Below are 24,111 nucleotides of genomic sequence, written 5' to 3' on the forward strand. Positions count from 1 at the left end.
TATGGTTAGGATGGCACTGACTTTTCTAGGCTGCCCTATCTATGTTTCCTGATAAAATACATGGGAAAATCCCATGGGAGGAAAATTCCACTTAGGGTTAGGGTTACGTCACCATGAACTCCTAGAGCAAAATGGACATCACCATCAAATCTAGAGTGCTTGCGTATGGTTAGGAGGGCACTGACTTTTCTAGGCTGCCCTATCTGTTTCCTGGTAAAATACATGGGAAAATCCCATTGGAGGAAAATTCCACTTAGGGTTAGGGTTACGTCACCATGAACTCCTAGAGCAAAATGGACATAGCCAACGAACTCGGAGTGCTTGGGTATGGTTAGGAGGGCACTGACTTTTCTAGACTGCCCTACTATGTTTCCTGGTAAAATACATGGGAAAATCCCATTGGAGGAAAATTCCACTTAGGGTTAGGGTTAGGTCACCATGAACTCCTAGAGCAAAACGGACATCGCCAACAAACTCGGAGTGCTTGGGTATGGTTAGGAGGGCACTGACCTTTCTAGGCTGCCCTACCTATGTTTCCTGGTAAAATACATGGGAAAATCCCATTGGAGGAAAATCCACTTAGGGTTAGGGTTAGGTCACCATGAATTCCTAGAGCAAAATGGACATAGCCAACAAACTCGGAGTGCTTGGGTATGGTTAGGAGGGCACTGACTTTTCTAGGCTGCCCTATCTATGTTTCCTGGTAAAATACATGGGAAAATCCCATTGGAGGAAAATTCCACTTAGGGTTAGGGTTACGTCACCGTGAACTCTTAGAGCAAAATGGACATCGCCAACAAACTCGGAGTGCTTGGGTATGGTTAGGACGGCACTGACTTTTGTAGGCTGCCTTATCTATGTTTATTGGTAAAATACATAGGGAAATCCCATTGGAGGAAAATTCCACTTAGGGTTAGGGTTACGTCACCATGAACTCCTAGAGCAAAATGGACAACGCCAACGAACTCAGAGTGCTTGGGTATGGTTAGGAGGGCACTGACTTTTCTAGGCTGCCCTACCTATGTTTCCTGGTAAAATACATGGGAAAATCCCATTGGAGGAAAAGTCCACTTAGGGTTAGGGTTAGGTCACCATGAATTCCTAGAGCAAAATGGACATAGCCAATGAACTCGGAGTGCTTGGGTATGGTTAGGAGGGCACTGACTTTTCTAGGCTGCCCTATCTATATTTCCTGGTAAAATACATGGGAAAATCCCATTGGAGGAAAATTCCACTTAGGGTGAGGGTTACGTCACCATGAACTCATAGAGCAAAATGGTTTTTGATTTTATTTCTTTATTATGGATTTTAAGTATCATCTTTTCTGCTTACTCCACAATGAACCATGCTCACGTAACACAGAGCCATCAGTCCTCATGTGGGAAGAAAGCACAACAATTCTATTCACAGCCAGACAGTTGCCAGATGCTACCTACAGAACTAGACGTGTACCTATGCACTAATCTGAGCTTTAACATGTTAGTTAATTAATTAATTGGTATAGCTTTTACATAATTTTCCAATTTCATGAAAGGCACATGTTTAAAGGATAAATTTTCTCTTCAGTGTTAAGAAGCTTAATTTAATTCAGAAGATAACAATATTTTTAAAACAAAATATTAGCAAAGGGAAAAGGTTTCTCTGATCAGAATTGTGACAAGGCTTATCAAATAATTTTAAAAAACAATCTCTAGCTTGACTGATTAACAGAATTCAATTTAACCAACAAGAAATGTTAATGGGTTAACTGAATGAAGTGTAAAATTAATTTTCATTAATTGATTCATCTATTTTAAGGGCACATAGTACGTTTTCCTTTTAAAAAAGAATCAAAACTATTATATTGAAGGATACATTTCATCACATATGACTTGCACTGAAATGCAGTCAGAAAATGCCAACATGAGAAAACCAAAAAAAGACGTCAAATTGAAGAAAAGTAACTTTTAACCTTGTATAAAGCAATGAGGGTGAAAGAAAAACCATCTTCTCTAATTTGTGACAGGGAGAATTTTCCCCGACTGTCTGAAGCGCCCCTCCCCCCCCCTCAAGCATGGTTTTTCCTCTGTCCTGGCATTTCTCCACCCAGGAAAGCCTTGCCTGGCTCTGCCCGCCTGAAAGAGCAGGTCCCAGGGGAGGGAGGGAGGGAGGGAGGGATTAAGGAACCTGGATCTCCCAAACCGCACCTGGCCTGCAAAGCCACCCAAGGCCTCCTCCCAGGTGGATGACCAGCTGTAGTTTCTCCTCTGACCAAAAGGAGGAGGATACAGGAATCAACTGTTGTTAAATGGCCTTATATGCAAATACAGGCCAACTGAAGGATGTCACCGTCTGCCTGCTTAAAACCCGGGGTGTGTGTGGGGGGGTATTTCCTCCAAAATCTTCTCTCGGTCTGGAGGCCGAGATGAGATGAGCAGCTTTAGGAGGGCTGATTCCCAGACTGATGAAGAGGCAGGAGAGTGTTGTGTGAACAGCCAGCTGCACGTTCCTTCGTTGCCTGTCACTTCTCTGGTTCACGCCAAGGTCCTTTGGAGGTGCCTTCTGACTGCAGAGGGTAAACAGTTTAGTAGTGCTTGTAACTTCCGCCCTCTGATCTCAGAGGTCGTTGTCCTAAAACCGTGGTGGCGAACCTATGGCACACGTGCCACAGGCGGCACGCAGAGCCCTCCCTGTGGACACACACGCCATCACCCCAGTCCTAGGCCTTCAGCTGGGTTTTATAAAACCTTTTCGCTTTAGGCCTCCGCCGCCGTGTGCCAAAAAAAAAAAAGGTTCAATCAATCAGTCAATTTCAACTTCTCGCAGGAAAAAAAAGAGCTCACAAAGTTGGAATTGATTGATTGAACTTTTTAGTCCCACCCAGTCTGCCATTACCACTGCAGCCACGCCCACCCAATGGCCACGCCCACCCAGCACCCGACGATGCATAAGTGGGCTTTGGGTTGCAGTTTGGGCCCTGGGTCTCTAGAAGGTTCGCCATCACTGTCCCAAAAGGTCTGAGTGAGAGGGAAAACCCTTCCCTTCCACGCAGCTGCCAAGGAGTCTGTTCCCATCCCAGGAAGGGCCTGAAAAGGTTGAAGCAGGACTGGAAGGAGGGAGGCACCATCCTCAGCCGAGGAAAGATCCACTTGATATACGTTCTCCTTTCAAAGGCTCCGTTGGCCTTTCCTCCCCCGTCAGTTTCCATACCAAGAAATTTCCTCTTTTGCTTTTACTAAGCGGTGGGCTCATCAGGAAACTGGAGGTTGATGAGTTAGCGGTTTGAACAAGCAGCCCAAAAGGGCATTTTGAATGTGGCATTTGGCAGTTTCCAAAGCCGCCCACCAACCACCACCACCAGCACCAGCACCACCACCACCACCACCGCAGCTGCTGCTGCTGATCCTCCTGGGCAAGAGGAAACGGGGCGGGCAGAGAGGGTGAGGAAGGGCTCCCACCAAAAGTCTGCTGCTGCTGCCTGCCTGCCTGCCTGGGTCAAGCGACTCGGAGGGTCCCTGAAAGGAGCATGCCAAAGGGTTGCATCCACTTCAGGGGAAAATAGGATGGTTGTTCTTTGAACAAGGTCCAAAAGCAGGGTGGACTGAAAATGGAGATCAAGGACCTGTAAGATAAAAAGCAAAAACATCCTGAATTTTGTAAAAGTATCGAACAGAGTCAGATAGCATTGCACACAGACAGGAGGAGGAGGAGGAGGCAGCCTCCCAACTCCGAGGGCTGGGTCATTATTCCAGAACATCCGAACCCTTCCAGTTGGACCTTTCAGAGGAGAAGGAGAAGTCCACGTTGACCCTCGGTGGGCAGAGGCCCTGGGTTCCATAATGCTTGGCTTGCCTGGTCAAAGGTAGCAGCAACCCTTGGCAGCCTGGTCTCGTCCATTGTTAGTTAAGCAAAAGCAAGACCCGTTTCCAAATTTCTCTGTGGCTCAGGAGCTCCAGCAAAGTCTGCCACTCGAGCTTGTATTGAGAAATTTGTCTGCTTACACAGGCAAACAATGGGTTTAAACGCCCCCTCCTGCTTCAGTGAATCTTACCCCACTCCTACCTAGCCAAGGTGATTCGGATACGGCTGCAGTAAAATTAGGGGCCTGCATTTGAGGTGGTTATTCTCCCGGTTCAAAGCGGAACCATGCTGGCTTCTGTGCCGGCCTGTAAACACCAGAAACAAAGGTCTTGACCCCACAGCCAAAGTAAATGGCTGCTCTTGACCTTGAAAGACTTGAAGACCCCCGAGGTCCCTTCCAGCCCTGGACATTTCTATGCTCCGTGTTCCTCTCAGAGACGGTCCCTGCTGCCTCAGAGCAATATTCGGGCTGTCCCCAGAACATGGTTTGTTCACAAATAGCACAAAGGCTAAGAGACAAGGTGCTTGGCTGGAGGCTTAGAGTGACATATCACACAAGCTGCTGTAGCTTGTCAAGAAGCTGCATTTAAACAAAGCCCAACTTCTTAACTTTCCATGTGAATCTGCCCAAGATGCGCACCCGCCTGTGAGAATAGGAAGGGGAGAGGCCTCCCCTGCTCTCCCCCACCCCACCTCCCTTTCCCTGCTCCCCTTCAGCTTCCGCTCTCTGGCCTCAGGGAGCCTCCTCACTCCGGGGGTCTTTGCTTTGGGGGCCCTGCCTGCCCAGAGAGGGGCTTCTAAAGGCGACCTAGGTTCCGTTTGCAAGCTGGAACTGCTAAGTGAAACTGTGGCTGGGTTTCTGGTCTTGCTTCAGCTTTCCCTTTGCTCCAGGCGGAGAGAACTGGTCACACGCTCACTTTTTCATCACTGACATGACTGTGAACAGTTGCTAAACGATACTACCTACACGTGCCATTTGCAACCTTGACTTACAACAGTTCGTTTAGCGACCGTTCAAAGTTACAACACACTGAAAAATGTGACTTATGACCGTTTTTCACAATTACAGCTTTTGCAGGATCCCCCCCCCCAGGGACATGTGAATCAAAATTCAGACGCTTGGCAACTGGTTCACATTTATGACGGTCTCAGTGTCTGGGGGGGGTCACATGATCCCCTTTTGCGACCTTTTGACAAGCAAAGTCAATGGGGAAGCCAGATTCACTTAACAGCCGTGCTACTGACTCACTTAACGACTGTGGCAAGGTGGTAAAATGGGGCAGAACTCACTTAACAAATATCTCACTTAGCAACAGAAATTTTGGGCTCCCTTGTGGCCGTAAGTCGAGGACCACCTGTATTCTTCCATCCCGAGAGAACCTACAGCCGGTTAATTATGTGTGAGGGTTGAAATAACTTATTTTTATCAGGCTCACATTGGCAAATAGTAACTAACGTTGCTTTTCATGTTTCAGGTCTAGGTGAAGAATAATTCAGAGCTGAGTCGTGTGTTGGGTTTTTTTAGACAGTTGTGGCTTTTCTTAAATTGCAGGACTTGGCTGTTGGCTTCCGGGCTCCCAGAGAAAGTCCCTGCTGAGCTAAGTGGAACTTGCCAGAATTCGGCTCCTCCGGAGGAAAATTCCAGGTGGGGAACAAACAGCCCCCTCGATTTCTTCCAGTGATCATGGAGGGTGACCCAGCCCAGGGGACGCCCCCCCTCCGAGGCCCAAACGGAGAGAGAAACCACCCATTGCTGCAAAGGGACTTTCCACCACCCACTTCCGCAGGGGACTCTTTGCCTCTGGCTTCGGTTCCACGGCTACGAACAGCGGCTGGAGTCTCTTACGCTGAAGCGCCTGGAAGGCCAGGGAGGTCCTGGGCGCTGCAGCCCATGTTCAGCCCGATGCCCAGATAGGATGCTGAGGAGCAGAGGGAGGCTTCTCTAGAACCGGCCACATGGTGCATCCCGGGGGAATGGGGAACTGAAGCAGATACGGGCATCCCATCCTGAGGAAAATGTGGCTTTTATTGTAAATGTCCAATTAGCACACAGGAGGCTTCAGACAGGCCCTCATTTTACCTTTCGAACTAAGCAACGATTAATAACGAAGAGCAATTCTTCACTGGGATGTTTGCAGCCGGCTGCAACTGCGGGGCTTGGCCGGGGGACTTTGGTCAAGCAGGGGCTGCTCTTGGCTGACCTGGCGGGCTTCCCCTCGCCCCCTCCCCGCCCCCCAGACGGCCAGCTGGCCCGGGAGCCGCCAGGAAGGCCGAGCCGGCCCAGCCGAGCCAGGAGCCGCCCGGGGGAAGCGGGGGAGGGCGGGAAGTGAGGAAGCGGGGTGGTTTTCGAAGAACTCTCAGTCTGGAGCCCAAAATAGCCCGAGCGGAGTTCGGCAATCGGTTCCTCCCGCCAAGTTCCCCTTTCGGCTGCCGCGGAACGCCAGCTGCCGCCGCTTTCCCTGCCGGGCAGGCTCTGCCTTCCTCCACCTGCCGGGCAGAGGCCGGCGCCTGAGCGCAGCTACTCCAAGCGCTGGGGAAAGAGCCGAGGCGGGAGGCTGGACGGGGCGCGCTCGGGAAGCGAAGGGCGGCGAGACCCTCTCGTGCCCGGCGCACCGCGGCTCCGGCGTCCCCGGCCGAGGCGACAAGAGGCCGGCCGGCCCAGCTTTCCAGGGCAACCGGTGGGGCGGGGGGCGCAAAGGCTGCGCCGGAGCGATGGAGAGTCCCGCGCTCCGGGAGTCCCAGCGACCCTGGGCGCTCCGCTGACTCTGGTGGGAAGAGCGGGGAGGTGTCGCTTTACGGAATAACTGAGAAGGAAGGGACCTTGGAGGTCTTCTAGTCCAACCCGTTGCTCAATCAGGAGCCCCCGTACCATTTCAGACTGTCCAGTCTCTTCTTAAAAGCCTCCAGTGATGGAGCGCCCTCAACCTCTGGAGGCAAGCCGTTCCGCTGGTTGTTCTTAATAGTCCTTAATTCCAGGTTGCTTTCTCTCCTTGGTTAGTTTCCATCCATTGCTTCTTGTCTTGCCTTCTGGCGCTTTGGAAAATAGGTTGACCCCCTCTCGTCTTTGTAGGAGCCCCTCAAATACTAGAACAATGCTATCAAGTTGCTCCTCGTCCTTCAGTTACTACACTAGACATACCCAATTCCTGCAATTGTTCTTCATACGTTTTAGCCTCCAGGCCCCTAATCATCTTTGTTGCTCTTTTCTGCACTCTTTCCAGAGTCTTTACATCCTTTTTATAATATAGTGATCAAAACTGGATGCAGTCTTCCAGGTTTGGTCTTACCCAGGTTTTATAAAGCGGTACTAAGACTTCACATGATCTTGATTCTATCCCTCTGTTAATATAATCTAGGATTGCATTGGCTTTTTTGGCTGCTGCTGCACACGGCTGACTCATATTTAAGTGATCCTTCTGATAGTTATTGCTACTGAGCCAAGTTTCAGCTAATCTGTATCTGTACATTTGTTTTGTTTTTTTACCTAAGTGTAAAACCTTACTTTTCTCTTAGCTGAATTTCATTCTGTTAGATAGGGTCCAGAGTTCAAGTCTGTCAAGATCCATCTGGATTTTGAACTTATCTTCTGAGGTGTTGGCTATTCCTGCCAGTTTAGTGTGGTCTGCAGATCGGATGAGTCCGTTTTCTATTTCCTCATCTAAATCATTTATGAAGATGCTGGAAAGTACTGCGACTAAGCCTGAACTTTGGGGTACTGCATTGCTTACTTTCTTGAGCTGAGCATCTGAGCATCTCCAAAGGATCTCCTTTTGAATTGTAACCATTCCAGTTCCTTAAGAAGAAAGGATTTGTTCTTCTTTAGTACAAGCATAATTAAACCTCTGTCCTTTTGGAGAACAAAGTACCTCTGAATGGAAAGAACAAATATTTGCATTACCATTTATATTAAAATATGCAGAAATGTCTTCAGTTTGTAGCCAGCTTATACATTTTTATAACTTTTTCAAATTGTTCACATTTTTTAAAATACACAGCATTATTTCAGCTTTGTGGGGAGCTCAACAACAATTTCTGGTCTAGAATGGGGGGGGGAGAATACACATCACAATAAAGAATGCAGAATAAATAAAGAAGCCAAACAGGACGGATTGTACATCCACACATACAAAGACAACTTTCATAGAGACTCTGAGCAATTAGAGCAGCACGATGCAGCACACATGGACGGCGAGGAATTTATTGAGCTACAGAAGACTTTCCTGGCCACGTTTCAACAACAAAGAAAATGTTCTGACATTCTCTCATTCTGACTCCTGTGCAATGTAAGTCATGCACATTTTAAGCACAAACGAACATAATACCATCATTCTTCTAGAAAACTATTAACAGCTGTAGAAACTATTGTGGCCTGTTTAAAAACATGTCTGAGAAGCCAGCACCCTCCAGACACCAAGTTGTCTAAAAGGGCTGCAAATTGTGCTAACAGTGCTTGGCAAATAGACATTGTGCAGATGTTCACAAAACAAGCAAACTGTGTCTTCCTCCAAAGTAGCCTTTAGTGCAACCACTCCCTAACCCTAACCCCCCCCTTGATAACCTGCGTTTGGCAGATGTAGGGAAATCAAATGGGGGGGGGGGTGGCAGCCGATAAGGTAGACTAATTTTTTGAAAAGACAATGCAAGGAATGTGAGGGGAAGATGTGCGCCCCCCCCCCATGCAGCAGGAGGAAGAAGGGGGCGAAGGCCAGGGCAGCAGGCAAACAGAGACCACAGCTGGACTCTGCCCTGGACGGACACTCCCCGAGTAGCATCAGGGACTACAGGCAGTCCTCAAATTACAGCAGTTCATTTAGTGACTGTTTGAAGTTACAACATACTTGTAACTTGTCATGAAAACACACTTTGTAGCCTTCTGACAAGCAAAGTCAATGGGGGAAGCCAGATTCACTTAACAACCATGTTATTAATTTAACACCTGTAGTGATTCACTTAACAACTGTGGCAAGAAAGGTTGTAAAATGGAGCAACACTTAGCAACAGAAATTTTGGGCTCCATTGTGGTCGTAAATCGAGGACTGCCTGAACTTCCTCCGCAGAAAAGGCTGCACTGGGGTTCTCCCTCTCCCTTTGCTCAGAAACCCCCCCCCCCGTGTGATGTGGGGGCTTTCCTCTCCTGGCAGACGTGGCCCTTGGTGCTCCTAAGCCCGCCTGTTATTGTTCAAGTGACAAGGAACAGAAACCAATAAAAGTGGACGAGGGCCCTGCGATTCAGGATGGGCTGCCCCAGGTGGTCACAAGGCTTGATAAGTGCAGCATTTGCATCGCAGTTGGGTCAGTGTGGAGGGGCATCCCAGGTGGAAAAAAGGGAGGTGGGCTTTACCCAGAGCAGCCCCTTCCCCTGCACTCTTCTGCAGAAAAAATGTAGCTGCTCAAATATTGTGTGGGGAAATCACAGGGCATAGCGGGGACACCTATAATTAGCCGTGATTAATCATTGCTGATGTTTTGGGCACTGAAAAGAAAGGATCAGGCACCCCGTGCTTAAAAGTGGAGAAATACTATTAATTTCTAGCACAAGTTTTAAACCCTTGCACTACAAAAAAAAAGAACCCCTCATTTGCTTCCTATTTCTAAATGATATACGAACATGGTGCAGTTTTGTAAGAGAAACCACAGAGGTTGTGATCTGGGATAAATAAACTCAGTGGCCCAGCAAATAATGCAGCGTTAAAAGGGGGCGGGAGGCAAAAATTCCCCTCTCCTAAGTGAGCAACGTGAAGCACTTTCTGCTCTCTGTAAATCGGGCTATCTCTGGCTGCTGGCCTGACCTCAGTCCCTCCTCCGGCCTGTGAGTCATCTGCCCCCCCCCCCGAGAGCCAGCAGGAAAGCAACCATATTTACTCCCTGAGTCACGGCCTGAGCCCCCACCCCCAGGAAGCCCCACGGGCCCTGCCCTTCTCTGCAGCCTTGCCCAGGGTGGTTTGCAGCCCAGAGGTTTGGGATGGCTGGCTACATAAATCGAATAAATAAGTAAATAAATAAATCCACCCGGAAGCCCAGCTGCAATTAGCAGTGCGGGCTGTGCCAGCTCCTTGCCTGCCCTGTTCTAGCAGCCCAAGACAGGCATCGCTCCCCCTGCCCCCAACACCCCCCTCTTAATGTTCTCTGGGGAATGGATACAAGGGCCAGTCCAACCAGGGCAGACAACTGTGTCCTAATCAAAGAGCTATGACTGACTGATAAGGTCCAGACTGGGCTCCTCCCTGGTGCCCAAGAACAGCCCAAAAACACCTGTTTTCCAAGGTGCTCCGACTGCCCTCCCATTAAAGACCCCCTGCAATAAACGTTGCCCCTCAGTGAGAGCGAAGGAGCTGCAGGGCAGGATTGGAACTGCTCTGGGGTCCTGCCCACCCTGCCCTGGTTCAGCCCCAGCCGTCTTCAGCTCCCGATTATTAGGAGGGACCGGAAGTCTCTGGAGATGGAGGCAGTTCAAAACTTCCTAAAACCCTCCAGACGCTCCACCAACCACTGGCCCCTGCACCCAGGAGGGGCTCCCCCCGGCAGCCTTCCCCCCCCCCCCAAATCTCAGGACCCGGAAAAACCTCCAGAGAAAAAGGGAGGTGATGATTTCCCCCTCCCCCCTTTCCTGGGCAGAATCCCATCCCCCCTTTTACTTTCCTCCCTTTCAGCAAAAGCAGAATGACCTTCGCCTTCCTGCCAATGACGGGATGGCCCCTCCGGGCATCCATAGCAAGGAAGGGCAACTGCCCTGCACTTCCTTGCTCTTTGGGCAGACCAGGAAGCCTCGGGAATGTTCCTCTGTCTGGGCTCCTGATGAGCTGCGTGTGAGGCTGGGAGCCCCTTCGGTAGCTGGGGGGAGGCTTTGTGGCCCCTCAACCAGCCCCTCGAATGTTTTGCTCAAACCTTGCTGCCCGTCCCAAAGGGGCTTCCTCAACGGTGCTCAGCAGACATTCAGCCACTCTGCTCGTTCCTCCGCCACAAGATCCCGGGAATGCCGGGATCCCAGCTTCTCCCCAGGAGCAAGAGGGGCCCCGGACAGACCAGGAAAAGAGGGGCCCCAGAGGCCCCGGAAGTGGAACCGCTGGGGCTGTGGGGTGCGCTGCAGGTACGAGCGGAACCATGCTAAGCTTTGCCCCAGTGGTGGTCAAGGGACCCCACAGAGAGCCAAGGGGCCTTGTTGGGAAGATCGTTCCTCCTTCTCCCGCCCTATAAGCAGGCCTTGTCCAGACTGACATGGGCCCAGAGACTCTGCAGCCAAAGAACCCTAACTATCCTCTCCAACAATGGGTCTCAAAGGGCCCCCCAGGAGGCCAAGGAAGGAAATGTAAATTTGTAAAATTTCTTAATTTCTAAAACAGTAAATATCGAGAGGCTTTCCGGGGTGACCAAGGTGTTTGGTCTGGAGCCATCGGTCAGCCTCACTGGCCAGCCAAACCAGCATGAATGCCAGAGAACAAGAAGGCATTGTTGGACACCCAGCCACGAGCACCTTTGGGGATTGGGCATTTTGCTACAGGAAACCCTTTCAGAATTTATGTATTTGTCATATTGCCCATCACACACAAACATGGCCCTTAAATGTGAATCTCCAGTGATTCAGCGTTTGAGCTGCCAGCTTTCACAGCCGTACAACACAAGCTTCCCCCTGCCCCGGAGAGAGAGACCGTAGGTGTGCCGGGCTCAGAGGGGGGGACTGAACCAAGAGGATCTGCAGGACGGAAGCCGGGCGTTCTGTGGTGCCAGTGTGGAAATGCAATGAACAGATGGGCAGGTTTTTCAGTAATTGCCCACTATCACATTATGCCAGCACGAGATAATTTATAGGCTGTACAACTGTAGAAAACCTCATTTCTATGGCTTCTGCCAATGCTAGAATTTTCCACCAAGAGGATCTGCCGATTACATGACCAGAACAAGGCAAAGTTACGCTAGTCTAACTTCCCCATTTCATTCTCTGCTAAATGTTTGGGTTCTGTGCATTATTCTCTGAGAAGACTAAGTCATCTTGCTTATCTCTGAGGTTGGCATTTAGCTTTCCATTTGTTATGACGGTCACTACCAAAGAAGTGATTCATAAACTTCAAGGAAACAGTTCATCAGCCTCTCAGTTATGAAGTAATATCACTGTTTCACATCTGCATCAGGACTGCAAAAGGAAGTCAGCCTTTTGCAGTTATTTGCAAGCAGCTTTTGAAAAGAAAATGGCAATTTACACAGGGGGTGTTTGCAAATGAAGAAATTGAAAACACACAGAAACATGAAACAGTAGCTTATAAGGGAGATTTTGTTCCACAAATAATGCCGCAAAGAAGAGGGTGGTCAACCTTACTCTGCAATGCACCAGAAGGCAGGACAAGAAACAACGAATGGAAACTGATCAAGGAGAGAAGCAACCTGGAATTAAGGAGAAACTTCCTAACAGTGAGAACAATTAACCAGTGGAACTGCTTGCCACCGAAAGTTGTGGGTGCTCCAACACTGGAAGTTTTTAAGAAGAGACTGGACAGCCATTTGTCCAGAATGATATAGGCTCTCCTGTTTGAGCAGGGAGTTTATTATTTATTTATTTATTTATGAGACTTATATACCGCTTTAAGTGCAAGCACTCTCTAAGCGGTGTACACCAGTAAGCAATGTATATATATATTTACATTGCCCCCAACAATCTGGGTCCTCATTTTACCTACCCGGAGGATGGAAGGCTGAGTCAACCTTGAGCCGGTGAGATTTGAACCGCTGACCTGCTGAACACAGTCAGCTAAAGTGGCCTGCAGTACTGCACTCTAACTGCTGCGCCACCTCGGCTCATTGGACTAGATGACCTCCAAAGTCCCTTCCAGCTCTGTTCTGATTATTATTAAGAAGCCCCATAATGCTTCTCAAGGGCTGCTGTGAAATAACATTTGGGATGGTTAAGACAGACACAAAGTCCGGTTCCTCAATATGGCCAGGGCACCTTCCTCTCCACCTGCTCATGTCTTAGCCGTGAAAGTCAATTGGGTGACCTTGGGCCAATCGCCCTGTCTCAATCCAACCCACGTCACAAGGTTTTGGTCGTGGGAAGGATATGAGGAGGCGGGCGTGTTGGATATGTTTGTCACCTTGAGTTATTTATAAAAATAATAAAGATGGGATACTAGTAAAAAATAAACAAATTACTAGCCATACGTCAGTGTAGTGTGTTGGGTCTGCATGACACAGAAAATTGCAGTCAAACAAAAACGCATGTGAGGGCCATAAGAGTGGAGGGATAGCCCCATTATCCACCTCTTGTTTGGGCCACCCTAAAATGAAGTCTTTGAAAAAAACTATTTGGGCACCTTTGTGGCTTTTGGACAAGAATGATTTCAAACGGTCACGATCTTGATTAAAAGGAGCAGAAATCCCATTCACTCAACCAAGGGGAGCCTCTCTGGGCCCACAAAATCCCTCCTTTTATTTCTCCCTCTGGCCACACCATGTCTGCCTGCCCCAAGCCAGAAGATTTGCTCGCTGCTCCTCTTCAGCCCCAACCCCAAGTAGCGGGCAGCGGTAAAGAAGCGGGCAGTGAAAAACCAAGCCGAGGAGGAGCAGCGCAAGAAAGCTGGCCAGGATAGGAGAGCGTGAAGAAGCTTCCTTCGGTCAGCAAGACCCCGGCTAACTCGGGGTGTCTCCGGGGTGGCTGCGGGCTTGGAGAAGGTGTGTGTGTGTGTGTGTGTGTGTGTGTGTGTGTGTGTGTGTGTGTGTGTGTGTGTGTGTGTGTGCGTGCTTGTGCGGAGACGGACATCAGAACCTTGAACAGCAACAGCGTAGAGAGGCCTTGGCTGAAACTTGACTAGGAAAAGAGCGAAGGGCAGAAAAAAGGGCTGAACCCCCTCGGGGGGGGGAGGACGGCAGGATATTACTTTTCGCCCCCTCCCCTCTTCTTTTCACGGGCGGCGCCTTCTCTTTTCTTCTCCCACTGAAAGCCGACCCAAGAGAGAAAGCTGCTGAAGCCGAGCCCCCTTCGGGAGGGGATCAGGAGGACTCTTCCTCTCTGTGGACCCTCCGCCCCCACCACCCCCCGCGAGCCTGGCCCGGAGTCTGGAGGAAGAGTGGCCGTGGTCGCGGCCACGCAGCCTCACGGGCGGCTCTCGGGTGGGAAGCGCCACGAGCCCCAAGGAGAGCAGCGAGGATTCGGTTGGCCTTCTAGAGCAAGACCTTCGGCGCTTTATTTAATTACGTTTACAGCTTGACTGGCCGGTAAGGAAAAGAGGGTAAACGTGATAGGATTTATAACAGAATTTTGCAGTGTGCCTGAAGTTCAGTTCAGCATCGCCAAAACTTTGTCCCAACCTTGGTTCTCGGGTTTGTCCTTTTCCTCCCTCCCTCCCTTCCTTCCTCCCTCCCTGCGCCACTTTTGCACCGCTTCTCCTTCGAGACTCGCCGCATATCTTAGATAAGATAAGATAAGATAAGATAAGATAAGATAAGATAACCTTTATTGTCATTTCTTTACTGTGGGCACAATGGCACACATTAAAAATGAAATTTAGTTGCTTGCTCTCAAAGTACGCATACATAACACACATTTAAACATACTGTATACAAAATATGTATAGACCTCCTACACCCTTACACATAACGTATAAATATTAATCTGGCAGCTTCACCTATTTCCTCCCCACCCAGGGGATCCCAGGGTGGCTTTGCCCGCCCGAGCCCAACACCCGAAGCCGCCCCGCAGCCGCCGCTTCTCTGCCAGCCGGACGGGAGGCGCCCGCGAGCGCCCAGCTGCCAACCCGAGAGAGAGAGAGAGAGAGAGCCCTTACTGGTGGCGGGCGGGGCCGCACTCCCGGCGCTCCCCGCGCGGCGCCTGCGCAGAGCGGGGCGGCCGGCGGCCGGCGCAGGCGCGCGATGCCCCGCGACGAGATGGCGGCGGCGTCGCTGATCCAGCGGGTGGCCCGGCAGGCGCGGGCGACCTTCGGGGCGGGCGCGGGCGAGGCGCCGGGCGAGCTGCAGCGGCTGCGGGAGCTGCTGGGGCAGGTGCGCGCCGAGGATCTGGGCCTGCAGCCGCGCGGCCCCTCGCCCGTGCCGGGACCCCGCCAGCCGCCCGTCAGCTACATGCACATCTGCGAGACGGCGCGCTTCAGCATGGGCGTCTTCGTGCTGCGCGCCGGCGCCTGCATCCCGCTCCACGACCACCCGGGCATGCAGGGGCTGCTCAAGGTGCTCTACGGCACGCTGCGCATCGCCTGCCTCGACGCCCCCGCCGGGGAGGAGACGGAGGAGGAGGAGGAAGAAGAGCCGCTGCCCGGCGGGAGGGAGCCGCAGGACCCCTCCAGCACCGCCGCCGCCGCCCGTCCCCGCCGCCTGCGGGCCCTGCTGCGCTCGCACCGCCTCTACACGGCCGCCGCGCCGCCCTGCCTGCTCTCCCCGCAGCGCGACAACCTGCACCAGATCGCGGCCGAGGGCGGCCCCGCCGCCTTCCTCGACATCCTGGCGCCGCCCTACGACCCGGCCCTCGGGCGCGACTGCCACTACTACCGGCTGCCCGACGGACAGAGCCTCCCGCCGCCGCCCGCCCCGCTCTGGCTGCTGGAGACGCCGCAGGCGACCGACTTCTGGTGCGGCGGGGAGCCCTACCCGGGCCCGCGCGTCTGTCCCTGAGCGGGCAGGGAGGGAGACCGGGCCAGGCGGAGCCCCGGCGGAGCCTCTCCCCTTCGACGGGCGGCGGGGCTGCCGGGGAAGACGCTGGGCCGGACTTTCTGCTGGGTTTAACGTCAGGACCGCCCCCCCCCAGGGGTCTGAACGGCGGACTGACTCCCCCCTTTTTACTCTCGGTCGAGTTATTTTGCACAACTTGTATTAAAAGAAGAGCAAAGAGCCTCGCTTCGATGCCTCCTTCTTTATCGGGCACGGCATCCCTTTTGTGCTGGGGAGCACAAGGAAGATCTGTGGATCTGAAGACAGGCCCCGAAAGGACTCTCCATCCTCTCACTTTCCTGATTTGCTCTCTGATTCCGCAAAGGAACATTTCCGTTTTTCAAGTACTTTGAAAACTCATGGAGGAAAACAGTACCGCTTCTGAAGCCAATGTCCCTTTTAATGGATGATTGCAGCACCGGAGGAGGGGCCGAGGAGGGGCTGTTCCTGAGGCCAGCTGCAAGGCTTCTGTCTTTATATTATTCCATGTCAGCTGTTTGCCTCCATCAGTTGTGACTGTTAAGCTTTTGAAAGTTAAAATTGTTCCTTTGTGGGCAGAAGAAATACTAATGTAGGCTGGCTAAACAGGAGCACCGTAGATGAGGTGGGGATTCAGCTTACAGTTTAATACAGATTGAGTTTCCTGGGGTCATTCGGCCACTTTCAGCCAATGGAGAGAAATGTTTACATTAATATAGCACAAAGATTAGATAATATTCAGTTTGGAAAACAAGTTTAATGTTTGGTGTTTTTATTACTATCAGCCTTTGGTCTTTTATGAGCCAAGGAGAGCCAAGATCTGTTAAATCTCAGCACTGTATAGATCTAGACCCAAGAGCAGCTGTATTTCACTGGACAGTAAAACCACGACTGGCGGAATGAGAGCCTGAACCGAGGGAGTGCCTGTTTCCTGGGGATGGAAGGCTTGGTTGAGCCCCCCAAGCAAGATGCTGACTGCCCTCCAGGCTGGCTTGAGGGAAGCCAGGTTCCCTCCTGCATCCAGACCTCTGGTCCTCTTTTTCTCCACTGTCCGGCCTAGGACCATATCGGGAGGGCTGCTTCAGATGGGAGGAAAGGGGGGCCTCTTCCCCTTTTTCTGCTGGTGGGTGGCAGGGACTATATATAGTAAACTTAGCTTAGCCTGAGCAGATTCAGCCAATGGGACCCCATTCACTCATGACTATTTCAAAGACAAATAATTTCTGTGCCATGGTAAATTAGAGTAATGGGTCTGTTCCAGACCAGCGTTTGCCTGAAAGCCACAAGACCAGCTCAGGTAACCTTTCAATTGTCTGGTGTCTCTTACTGAGTAGCAAGAATAATTCAGCCCTTTGATCTTAGTGCCATTCTGGAATTATTCCTGTCTACTTTTTTGTTCCACGCTGTAATGTTTATTTATTGGCACTAAGAAGGAGAATAGTAGACGAGCCCAGGTCTAAATATCCGTGGAAGATTTGCTGAACGGAATTCAGACGTTGCACCGCTTACAGCGAGACCATAGTCTGAAGCAGCTTCACCCCCCTACACATTGCCAAAAAAAGAGGTCTCGTTCTATAACTGATAGATATACCTTTCCTACAGTTTCTCATTCTTATCTTAGTGAATGCATGCGTTGTATTACATAGTATCTGAGAACACCTGCAGGGCCTTACCCCCCAATTTGGTTCCCATAAAGCTGCAGTTTCATGTCATTTTGTTACATCAAATGATATCCAAGGATGATGCCACCTACCCAACTACCGGCACTGGTGGGAAATCCCACTGGGGCAACTTGCCAAAACCACAGACTTTTTCTGCAAGAAAAGTACTAGGCAAAACACTGAAGTGCAAGTTTTCTCTTTGCAGGGATTATATTTTTCTTCATTAAAAAACATTCATACAAATCTGGGCTGCACTCTATTAGCGCAGCAGAATAAGGAGGAGGAATTTTTTTCTGTTACCGAAGCATCGAAACCATTTAAAACTCAGCAAGGATACATTTTTGCTTCCCCATATAAAATGCCTGAGGTGCGTGGAACGCTGCTACCTTTCCACCAAAGTGGTACCTGTTTACACTAGGAGCTGTGGTGGTGCAGTGGTTAGAATGTGGTATTGCAGGTAAATTTGCATTCCCACTGCAAGAAGTTCGATCCTGACCGGCTCAAGGTTGACTCGGCCTTCCACCCTTCCGAGGCTTGTAAAATGAGGACCCAGATTGTTGTGGGGGGGCATAGGCTGACTCTGTAAACCGCTTAGAGAGGGTTGTAAACCACTGGGAAACACTAAGTGCTATTGCTGGTTGAATTTGCATGCTTTCAAACTGCTAGGTTGGCAGAAGCTGGGTCAAGGATGGGAAGCTCACCCCGCTGCGTGACGTTTGGGTCTCGAACTGCTGATCTTTGGTTGACAAGGCCAACATCTGAACCACTAGGCCCCCATGGCCCCCTTAAGGTCTCAATAAGGACCAGTTCATTGGTACAACGAAAGGAAGGCAGACCAAAAGAATGAGCTAGTGAGCCATTGGTACTGATGCATAAATTAGCATAATGAGTACAAGTGCCTGGTCAGAGGTTAATTTAAAACAAACCAGGAATGTAAGGTGGCTTCTTCGTTTAGATTGGCCACTCTTAAGGAACACACTTGGATTTTGCATCCCCTCCCTAAGAATGACGAGCCCTGATCTCACGATGGCTGGGAGATCCCTCTACTGCCGAGTGCCTGGAGAAGAAGAGAGGGGATGCACCCGGGTGCCTCAGATCCCAGCTGCTGCATCTGGTGAGCGTCAAGGAAGGGAGTTGCTTCTTCACCATTTTGTGTTCATGGGGCAGCTGGCCCTTCCCTCAATTTGCTACGCCAGAATCCTGCCAAATTTTTGATCCGGTGAGCAATCAGTTCCTCTAGGATGGAGATGTCCAGCAATGGAATAAATGGTCCAGAACCATCCATATACCCCAATGAGTTCTACAGAATCCCTACAGCATTTCACAACAACAACAACAACAACCATAATAATAAACATCAGCCTATCCCAGGTCTTTGGGAAGGTGGAGAAAAATGCCAAATCCAGACTAAGCATCTGGCTGACTGTGAGACATATAATAATGTCTTCAGAGATGGAGAAACTCACCACGCTTGGACAAGTTGAAAGAAAACAAGACCACCAGCAGCAAAGGGGATGGATCGGATCACGGGGCAGCAAGGAATGCTCCCTTGAGAGACCTCAAAAGGCCAAGTGGGGAACAAGTAAAGCTGGGGAAAACCTACTCATGTCATTGCTAAGAAGCAACACCAGCTGAGGTGCTTTTAAGCCACCTCTTCAAATCCCCAGGTCAATGCGGACTTTTGCAGACACAATCACATACTTTTCTTGACAGCTGTACCCAAGTGGTTTGCCCCTGCTCCCCTCAAGGGTGTGTTTTCAATGTTCTGGCTTCCCCTGACACCTGGCGTCTCCTGGTGGCCTCCCATCCAAGCACCAAAAGAAGAACAACGCTGGAAATGACATCAGGGCTCTGAATCCCAGGTGTCGCAAGGCCAGGGCTTCTTGGAAATTCCTGGCTTTACAAAAACACGTTGAAAGGCTCACCGAGTCAGGGCCATTCCCAGATCCTCTTTCCTCAGAGGCCCAATTCAAAGGACTTTAAATCCGGGTGATGTTCAGAATCAGGGACCGAGACTAGTATCGTGCTCTTTAAAGCAATTTTCATCAAAATTGCTCCGCACCTGGGGCTTTGTTTATTTCCAGAGCCTGCTTCAAATTAGCTTGCCTGAAATCGTGGAACAGCAGTGAGTCATGGGCCGCCCCCACCCCAGCCCCGCAGTGAGCACCAGGTCTATTGATTGCAACTGGGGAAAATCCTTTGTGCTCAGACCAAGCGCAACTAGATCCAGAGACCCGATCAGCGCCTGGGGTGGTCCTTTCTCTTCGGGATCCACAGAAGCATCTGCCTGGTGCTTGGCCAATGAGCGTGACCACTGAGTGTTCCTGCCACACCAACCACAAGCCTTCCTTCCTAAGCCAGCCTTCCCCAAGCTGACCGGCGCTCCTGGGTTTGGCACTGCACAGCCGGCACCATGTTGGGAAGGCAGGATGGGGGGCTATGGATAGCCCTGGGGGACAATGGCTGTGTGAGACAAGCCAGTGCAAAGCTGCCTTTCCCTGGGGCAAATGGGGATGAAGGGGAACCTATGAGGGAAGGAGAGCCTGGCATGCTCAGAGGGACTCCACCTATTGTGCCTTCTGGGCGATGGGGGGGGTGCTCCTCTGTCCCAATTGCTGAACTTGCCCCCCTATCCTGAAAGCCAAATTGTGGCTTGCATAATGCCCTCACATATGTGCAGGTGCAGGACAGACACTGTCCCTGGTTACCTGGTGGAAAAAGTTACCTGGTTACCTCTGCCTGGCGTTTGCCAAAGAGCCACGTGTGAGTTTCATCTAGTGTGAAAGTGTGCACTATTGCAGGTGCCTTACCAATCCTCTTAGGCCTCCTTGGCAGGGACTTTCTGTAGTGTGTGACTTTCACAAAGATGGGACACACACACACACACACACACACACACACACACACACACGAGCTGGCTTCTGGCCAGATGTGGCTCCTGGCATCATCCCAAAGTGCTTAGTCCTGCTTTCTTCTTCAGCCCTGGCATTTCCTGGTGGTCTCCTCTCATCAGGCTCAGGCTGGGCTGGGTTTGCATTATCTCCCTTTTCTGAGTAGCCGAGGTTGGCTGAGTGCTGAAGAACTCAGAGAGTACAGGGTCATTTTCAAGAGAGAAAAATAAATTGACTTCTCGCCCTAAAATCGGGATGGGGGGGGGGAGAGAATTGTCATTTTGCCCGGAAGGTGGAGGAGGAGCTCTTCTGTGGGATTTGCATCAGGAAAGGTGCAGTGGGACGTGCATGGCTCAGACGGAGACAGGGACTCGGAAGCTGTGTCTGCATGTATTAACCCAAGTGAATCCCTGGCCTATGAAAGTAGCCTCTGGCCTGTGCGGCTACCAGCTGTGGAGCCGTCCGTTGGCTAACCACTATAACCCCAGATGCTCTACAAACCCCACCTTGGTATCTCCCCCCCTCCCTCCCTCCCTCCCTCCCTCCCTCCTTTCTCACTTGAAGGGAAACTTTGCAGGAAGCGTCTCTCTCACCCCAGACTCTGCAGCAGGTTCTGTTGGGGGGGGGGGCTACATTGTGTGCATTGGGAGATAGTTAACACAGACAGAATGTGATGATGCCCTTCTGGTTGTCATAGTCTATAGAAATCATTTATTTCCACCATGCAGTATTCACAGTGCTGATTTATTTTGGGGAGGGGGGTGGAGGGAGGGAGGGAAGGAGGGAAGGCTCCCAATTAGCAGTTGTGTCTTCTTAGATGAAATCTTTTCTTTTTCAACCTCTGTCAATACATAAATTTTCAGGGTGCAAAAATGTCTATTTTACAATTCTTTTTAATTATATTCCACAGAAGCAACATTTAATAAGTCAGTTGGGGGGGCAATCTCCAATGCATACAAAAATAGATCTTTTTATAAAAATTTGAATATTAAGACAGAACTATGCAACTCTATTTAACAGCCAGGTCAGAACTTTTCCAGACCCCCTTCTGTTCATGATTAAAATCTGACATCTCCCCCCCCCCTCCGCCTTCCCCAAGATTAATAAGGCAACCAATTGAACATGCAGTCACGGCCCACCTATTTGAAAAGGCACCAAGGACAGCTCAGAAAAGTTACAGACGTGCACCCGGGACTCTCGCTCTCTGCTTAGGCCGCCTTGCTCTGCTTTCCTTTTAAATAGGTTTTCAAGAACGCGCAGGAAAATATAGCAAAGGGGAAATACTTGCCGCGGAGGGGGGGGGGAAGGAGAGACGAACCGTTTTAAAGCAGGAATTTGTCCCCCCACCCCCCCGGAATAAATATTGCCCGATGTCTCGCCCAGCCCCATGGCACTCGCTCTCTTCTCTCTCTGCCGACACCGATTTTCAAGTAAAAGCTTCTCGCAGCCGTCCCGACGACGAAGAGTTGCGCGCCGCGCCAGTCCTGCGGCTCCCGCTCGGCTCCCAGCCTCTAAAGTGCAACCGGTCCTCCCTCCGTCCTGCTGGCCCGTCGCCGGCCGCCCTCCCCGCTCCCTCCGGAAAGAGCCACCGGCCACAGGCGGCGCTTCCTAAGCGCTCCCGCGAGCCCCGGGGCAGCGCGGCGGCGGCTTCCGCGGTTACCTGCCGCCCGAGGCCTCAGGGCGTCCGCGTCCGAGCGCCGCAGGAGGGCAGAGCGGCTGCTCCTGGGCCCGGCGGAGGCTGGGGGGCCCCGGCGGCGGCGGCGCCCTTGCGCTCCTTCTGGCGCAGGTGGATCTTGGTGTGGCGCTTGCGCTCGTCGCTGCGGGCGAACTTCCTGCCGCAGAAGTCGCAGGCGAAGGGCTTCTCGCCGGTGTGCGTGCGGATGTGCGTGGTGAGGTGGTCGCTGCGGCTGAAGTTGCGCATGCAGATGCGGCACTGGAAGGGCTTGTGGCCCGTGTGGATGCGGATGTGCCTGGTCAGCTCGTCGGAGCGCGAGAAGCGCCGGTCGCAGCCCTCGGCCGGGCACGGGTACGGCCGCTCGTGCACCGGAGTCTTGCTGGGCCTGTTCGGGTACTTGCGGGGCCTCAGGATGGGGCGCAGCGGCAGGCCGCCCGGCCCCCCGTAGACGCCCGGCGCCAGGCGCGCGCCGACCGCGGTCCCCGAGGAGGGCCCTTCGCTCGGTCCGCTCGGGGGGGCGCCCAGCGTGAAGTTGCGGATGGTGGAGAGCGGCGTGAGCGGCGGCGGGACGCGCACCGAGTCCAGCGCGCAGGGAAAGGGCTTGCGCTCCGCCGGGCCGTGGAACTCGCGCTGGCTGCAGGGCGGCGGCGGCGGCGGCGGCGGCGGCGGCGACTGGAAGAAGCCCGTGTACTCCGGGATCACGGAGAAGAGGCCGGCGGCGTCGGCCCCCAACGCCGCCACGCTCTTGGGAGAGTGGTGGTAGGAAGGTGGCGGCGGGTAGGGGACCGTCGAGGCGGCCAGGAAGGGCGTGGAGCCGTCCGACGGCGTCGGCTGTTGCGCCTGGGCTTGATAAAGCTCCCCGCACGCGGAGTAAGGCGGCGGCGGCGGCGGCGGCGAGTACAGATGCTCCAGGTCCCCGGCGGCCAGAGCCATGGCGCACCCGGGTCCCGCGGGGGATCCGGCGGAGGCGGTGGACGATGGAACGACCGCAGCGGAGGCCGGGGATGCGGTCGACGGAGCGGCCACTCCCTGCAGGATGCCGGCGCTCACCAAGTTGAGGATGCCGTCGGCCGCGTAGCAGCTGGCGCCGGGATACTGCGGGTCGATGGAGAACTTGCCCATGTAGGTGAAGGATTGGCCGCGCGGAGGCGGCGGCGCGAAACCGCTGCAGGCGTATTGCAAGTCCAGCGCTCGTTTGTCGCTCATGTCCGAGCCGATCAGCCCATCTGGAGGACGGAGGGAAGAGAAAGCCGGTCACCACCGCGCATCCGGAACGCTCTTCGGGACCCCCGCACCCAGGCGGCCTTCCCTGGCTGGGGCAGCTTAGGATCGCCGTCCGCCTGAGGCCAGGCGGAGGGTCTCGCGTCGGTGGGTCTCGCCCGAGAGCTCCGCGGGGAGACTGGGGGGGGGGGGGAAGTCTGCGACCAAAGCAGAAACAGCCCCCCCGGCGGCGAGAGGATTTCAGTTCTCCAGCCCGCCCGCCCTGCGCCGGCTCCTCTTCCGCTTAGCCGCCTAGCGCCCGGTTAGGAGCGTCGGCCCTCCAGGCAGCGGCCCCTTCACTGCGCCCGATCCTACAAGCGCTCGAGCTCTGACCGCCAGAGAAGCCCCCGAAATTCTGCGAGCCTCTCTCGGCCGCCCGGGCCGAGCCCACGATGGAAAGCCGCGTGGGGGGATCGAAGAGATCTGGCGCTCAGATCACCGGGCGGCCAGGCCCCAGGTCAGCCACGCGTTTACTAGTTCGAAGCTGCTCGTTCGTCCCAGCTTCTCGGGCGGAAGCGCCCAGCAGTCTTGCCGGCCCGGCCTCGGTGGCGACCGGCGCGCCGCCTCTTTCCAGGGCTCCGGCGGAAGCGGCCACTTAAGTCGGCCGGTGGCCGCGGGAGTCCTGCCGCCGCCTCCGCTCACGCCTCCTCCCCCCGTGGGCGCCCCCGCCTCCGGTTCTGCCCCCCCGTCATGCAAAGGCCGCGGGGGCCGCGGGGGGCAGGGAGGGCCACTTACCGCTCAGCGGGTCAAAGGGGCCTCCCGGGTCACCGCCGGGAAAGCCGATGACCGACGCCGGCAGGGCGCCGGCTGCGTCTTCGGCGGGGTAAAGGCCCTCGGGCAGGTGCACCAGCCCGCTGAGGGAGACGGGGATTTTGTCCACCGCCTTGGCGGTCATCGTGGGGAGGGGGGGCGGTCGGCCGTGAAGGCCGCCGGCCGGGTCCAGCGGCCGCTTATGCCGCCGGGGAAGCGGTCGGGGCGCGTTTCCCCTCCGGAGCGGGGCCGAGACGCTTGGCTGGGCAAAGGCCGGGGGGGCTCCTGGAACCGGCGGGGCCCCGCATCAGCCGAGCGCCGCCAGGGGGCCAGAGCGCTCCCGTCCCTCGCGCGCCCTTCGGATCGCTTGCAGCTCCCGGTAACGGCAAAGTCGGCGCCAAGTATTTAT

General features: G+C 53.1%; 2 protein-coding genes across 2 annotated transcripts; one reads left to right on the top strand and one right to left on the bottom strand.

Annotated features, from left to right (window-relative positions):
- The first annotated feature begins 14,676 nt into the window (after nucleotides 1–14,676).
- On the top strand, nucleotides 14,677–16,219 carry ADO (2-aminoethanethiol dioxygenase). Its single transcript, XM_039339656.1, has one exon. The coding sequence runs from the start codon at nucleotides 14,698–14,700 to the stop codon at nucleotides 15,448–15,450; it is 753 nt and encodes a 250-aa protein (XP_039195590.1). The 5' UTR covers nucleotides 14,677–14,697; the 3' UTR covers nucleotides 15,451–16,219.
- Nucleotides 16,220–20,800: 4,581 nt separating this feature from the next.
- On the bottom strand, nucleotides 20,801–24,065 carry EGR2 (early growth response 2). The gene is made up of 2 exons (XM_039339607.1): nucleotides 23,688–24,065; nucleotides 20,801–22,918 (listed from the first exon to the last, which is right to left on the bottom strand). Exons 1-2 carry the CDS (start codon nucleotides 23,845–23,847, stop codon nucleotides 21,693–21,695), a joined length of 1,386 nt encoding a protein of 461 aa, XP_039195541.1. The 5' UTR covers nucleotides 23,848–24,065; the 3' UTR covers nucleotides 20,801–21,692.
- Nucleotides 24,066–24,111: the final 46 nt, after the last annotated feature.

The sequence above is a fragment of the Crotalus tigris genome, unplaced genomic scaffold (genome assembly GCF_016545835.1).
Source record: "Crotalus tigris isolate CLP2741 ecotype Arizona unplaced genomic scaffold, ASM1654583v1 scf7180000017736.1026742, whole genome shotgun sequence".
Lineage (NCBI taxonomy): Eukaryota > Metazoa > Chordata > Lepidosauria > Squamata > Viperidae > Crotalus > Crotalus tigris.

Bases quoted from the DNA above. Each gene is read 5' to 3' on its own strand.
- ADO (XM_039339656.1), top strand. From the start codon at position 14,698: ATGCCCCGCGACGAGATGGCGGCGGCGTCGCTGATCCAGCGGGTGGCC.
- EGR2 (XM_039339607.1), bottom strand. From the start codon at position 23,847: ATGACCGCCAAGGCGGTGGACAAAATCCCCGTCTCCCTCAGCGGGCTG. The intron at 22,919-23,687 runs GTAAGTGGCCCT...TCCGTCCTCCAG, and splicing joins CCCCTTTGACCCGCTGAGCG to ATGGGCTGATCGGCTCGGAC.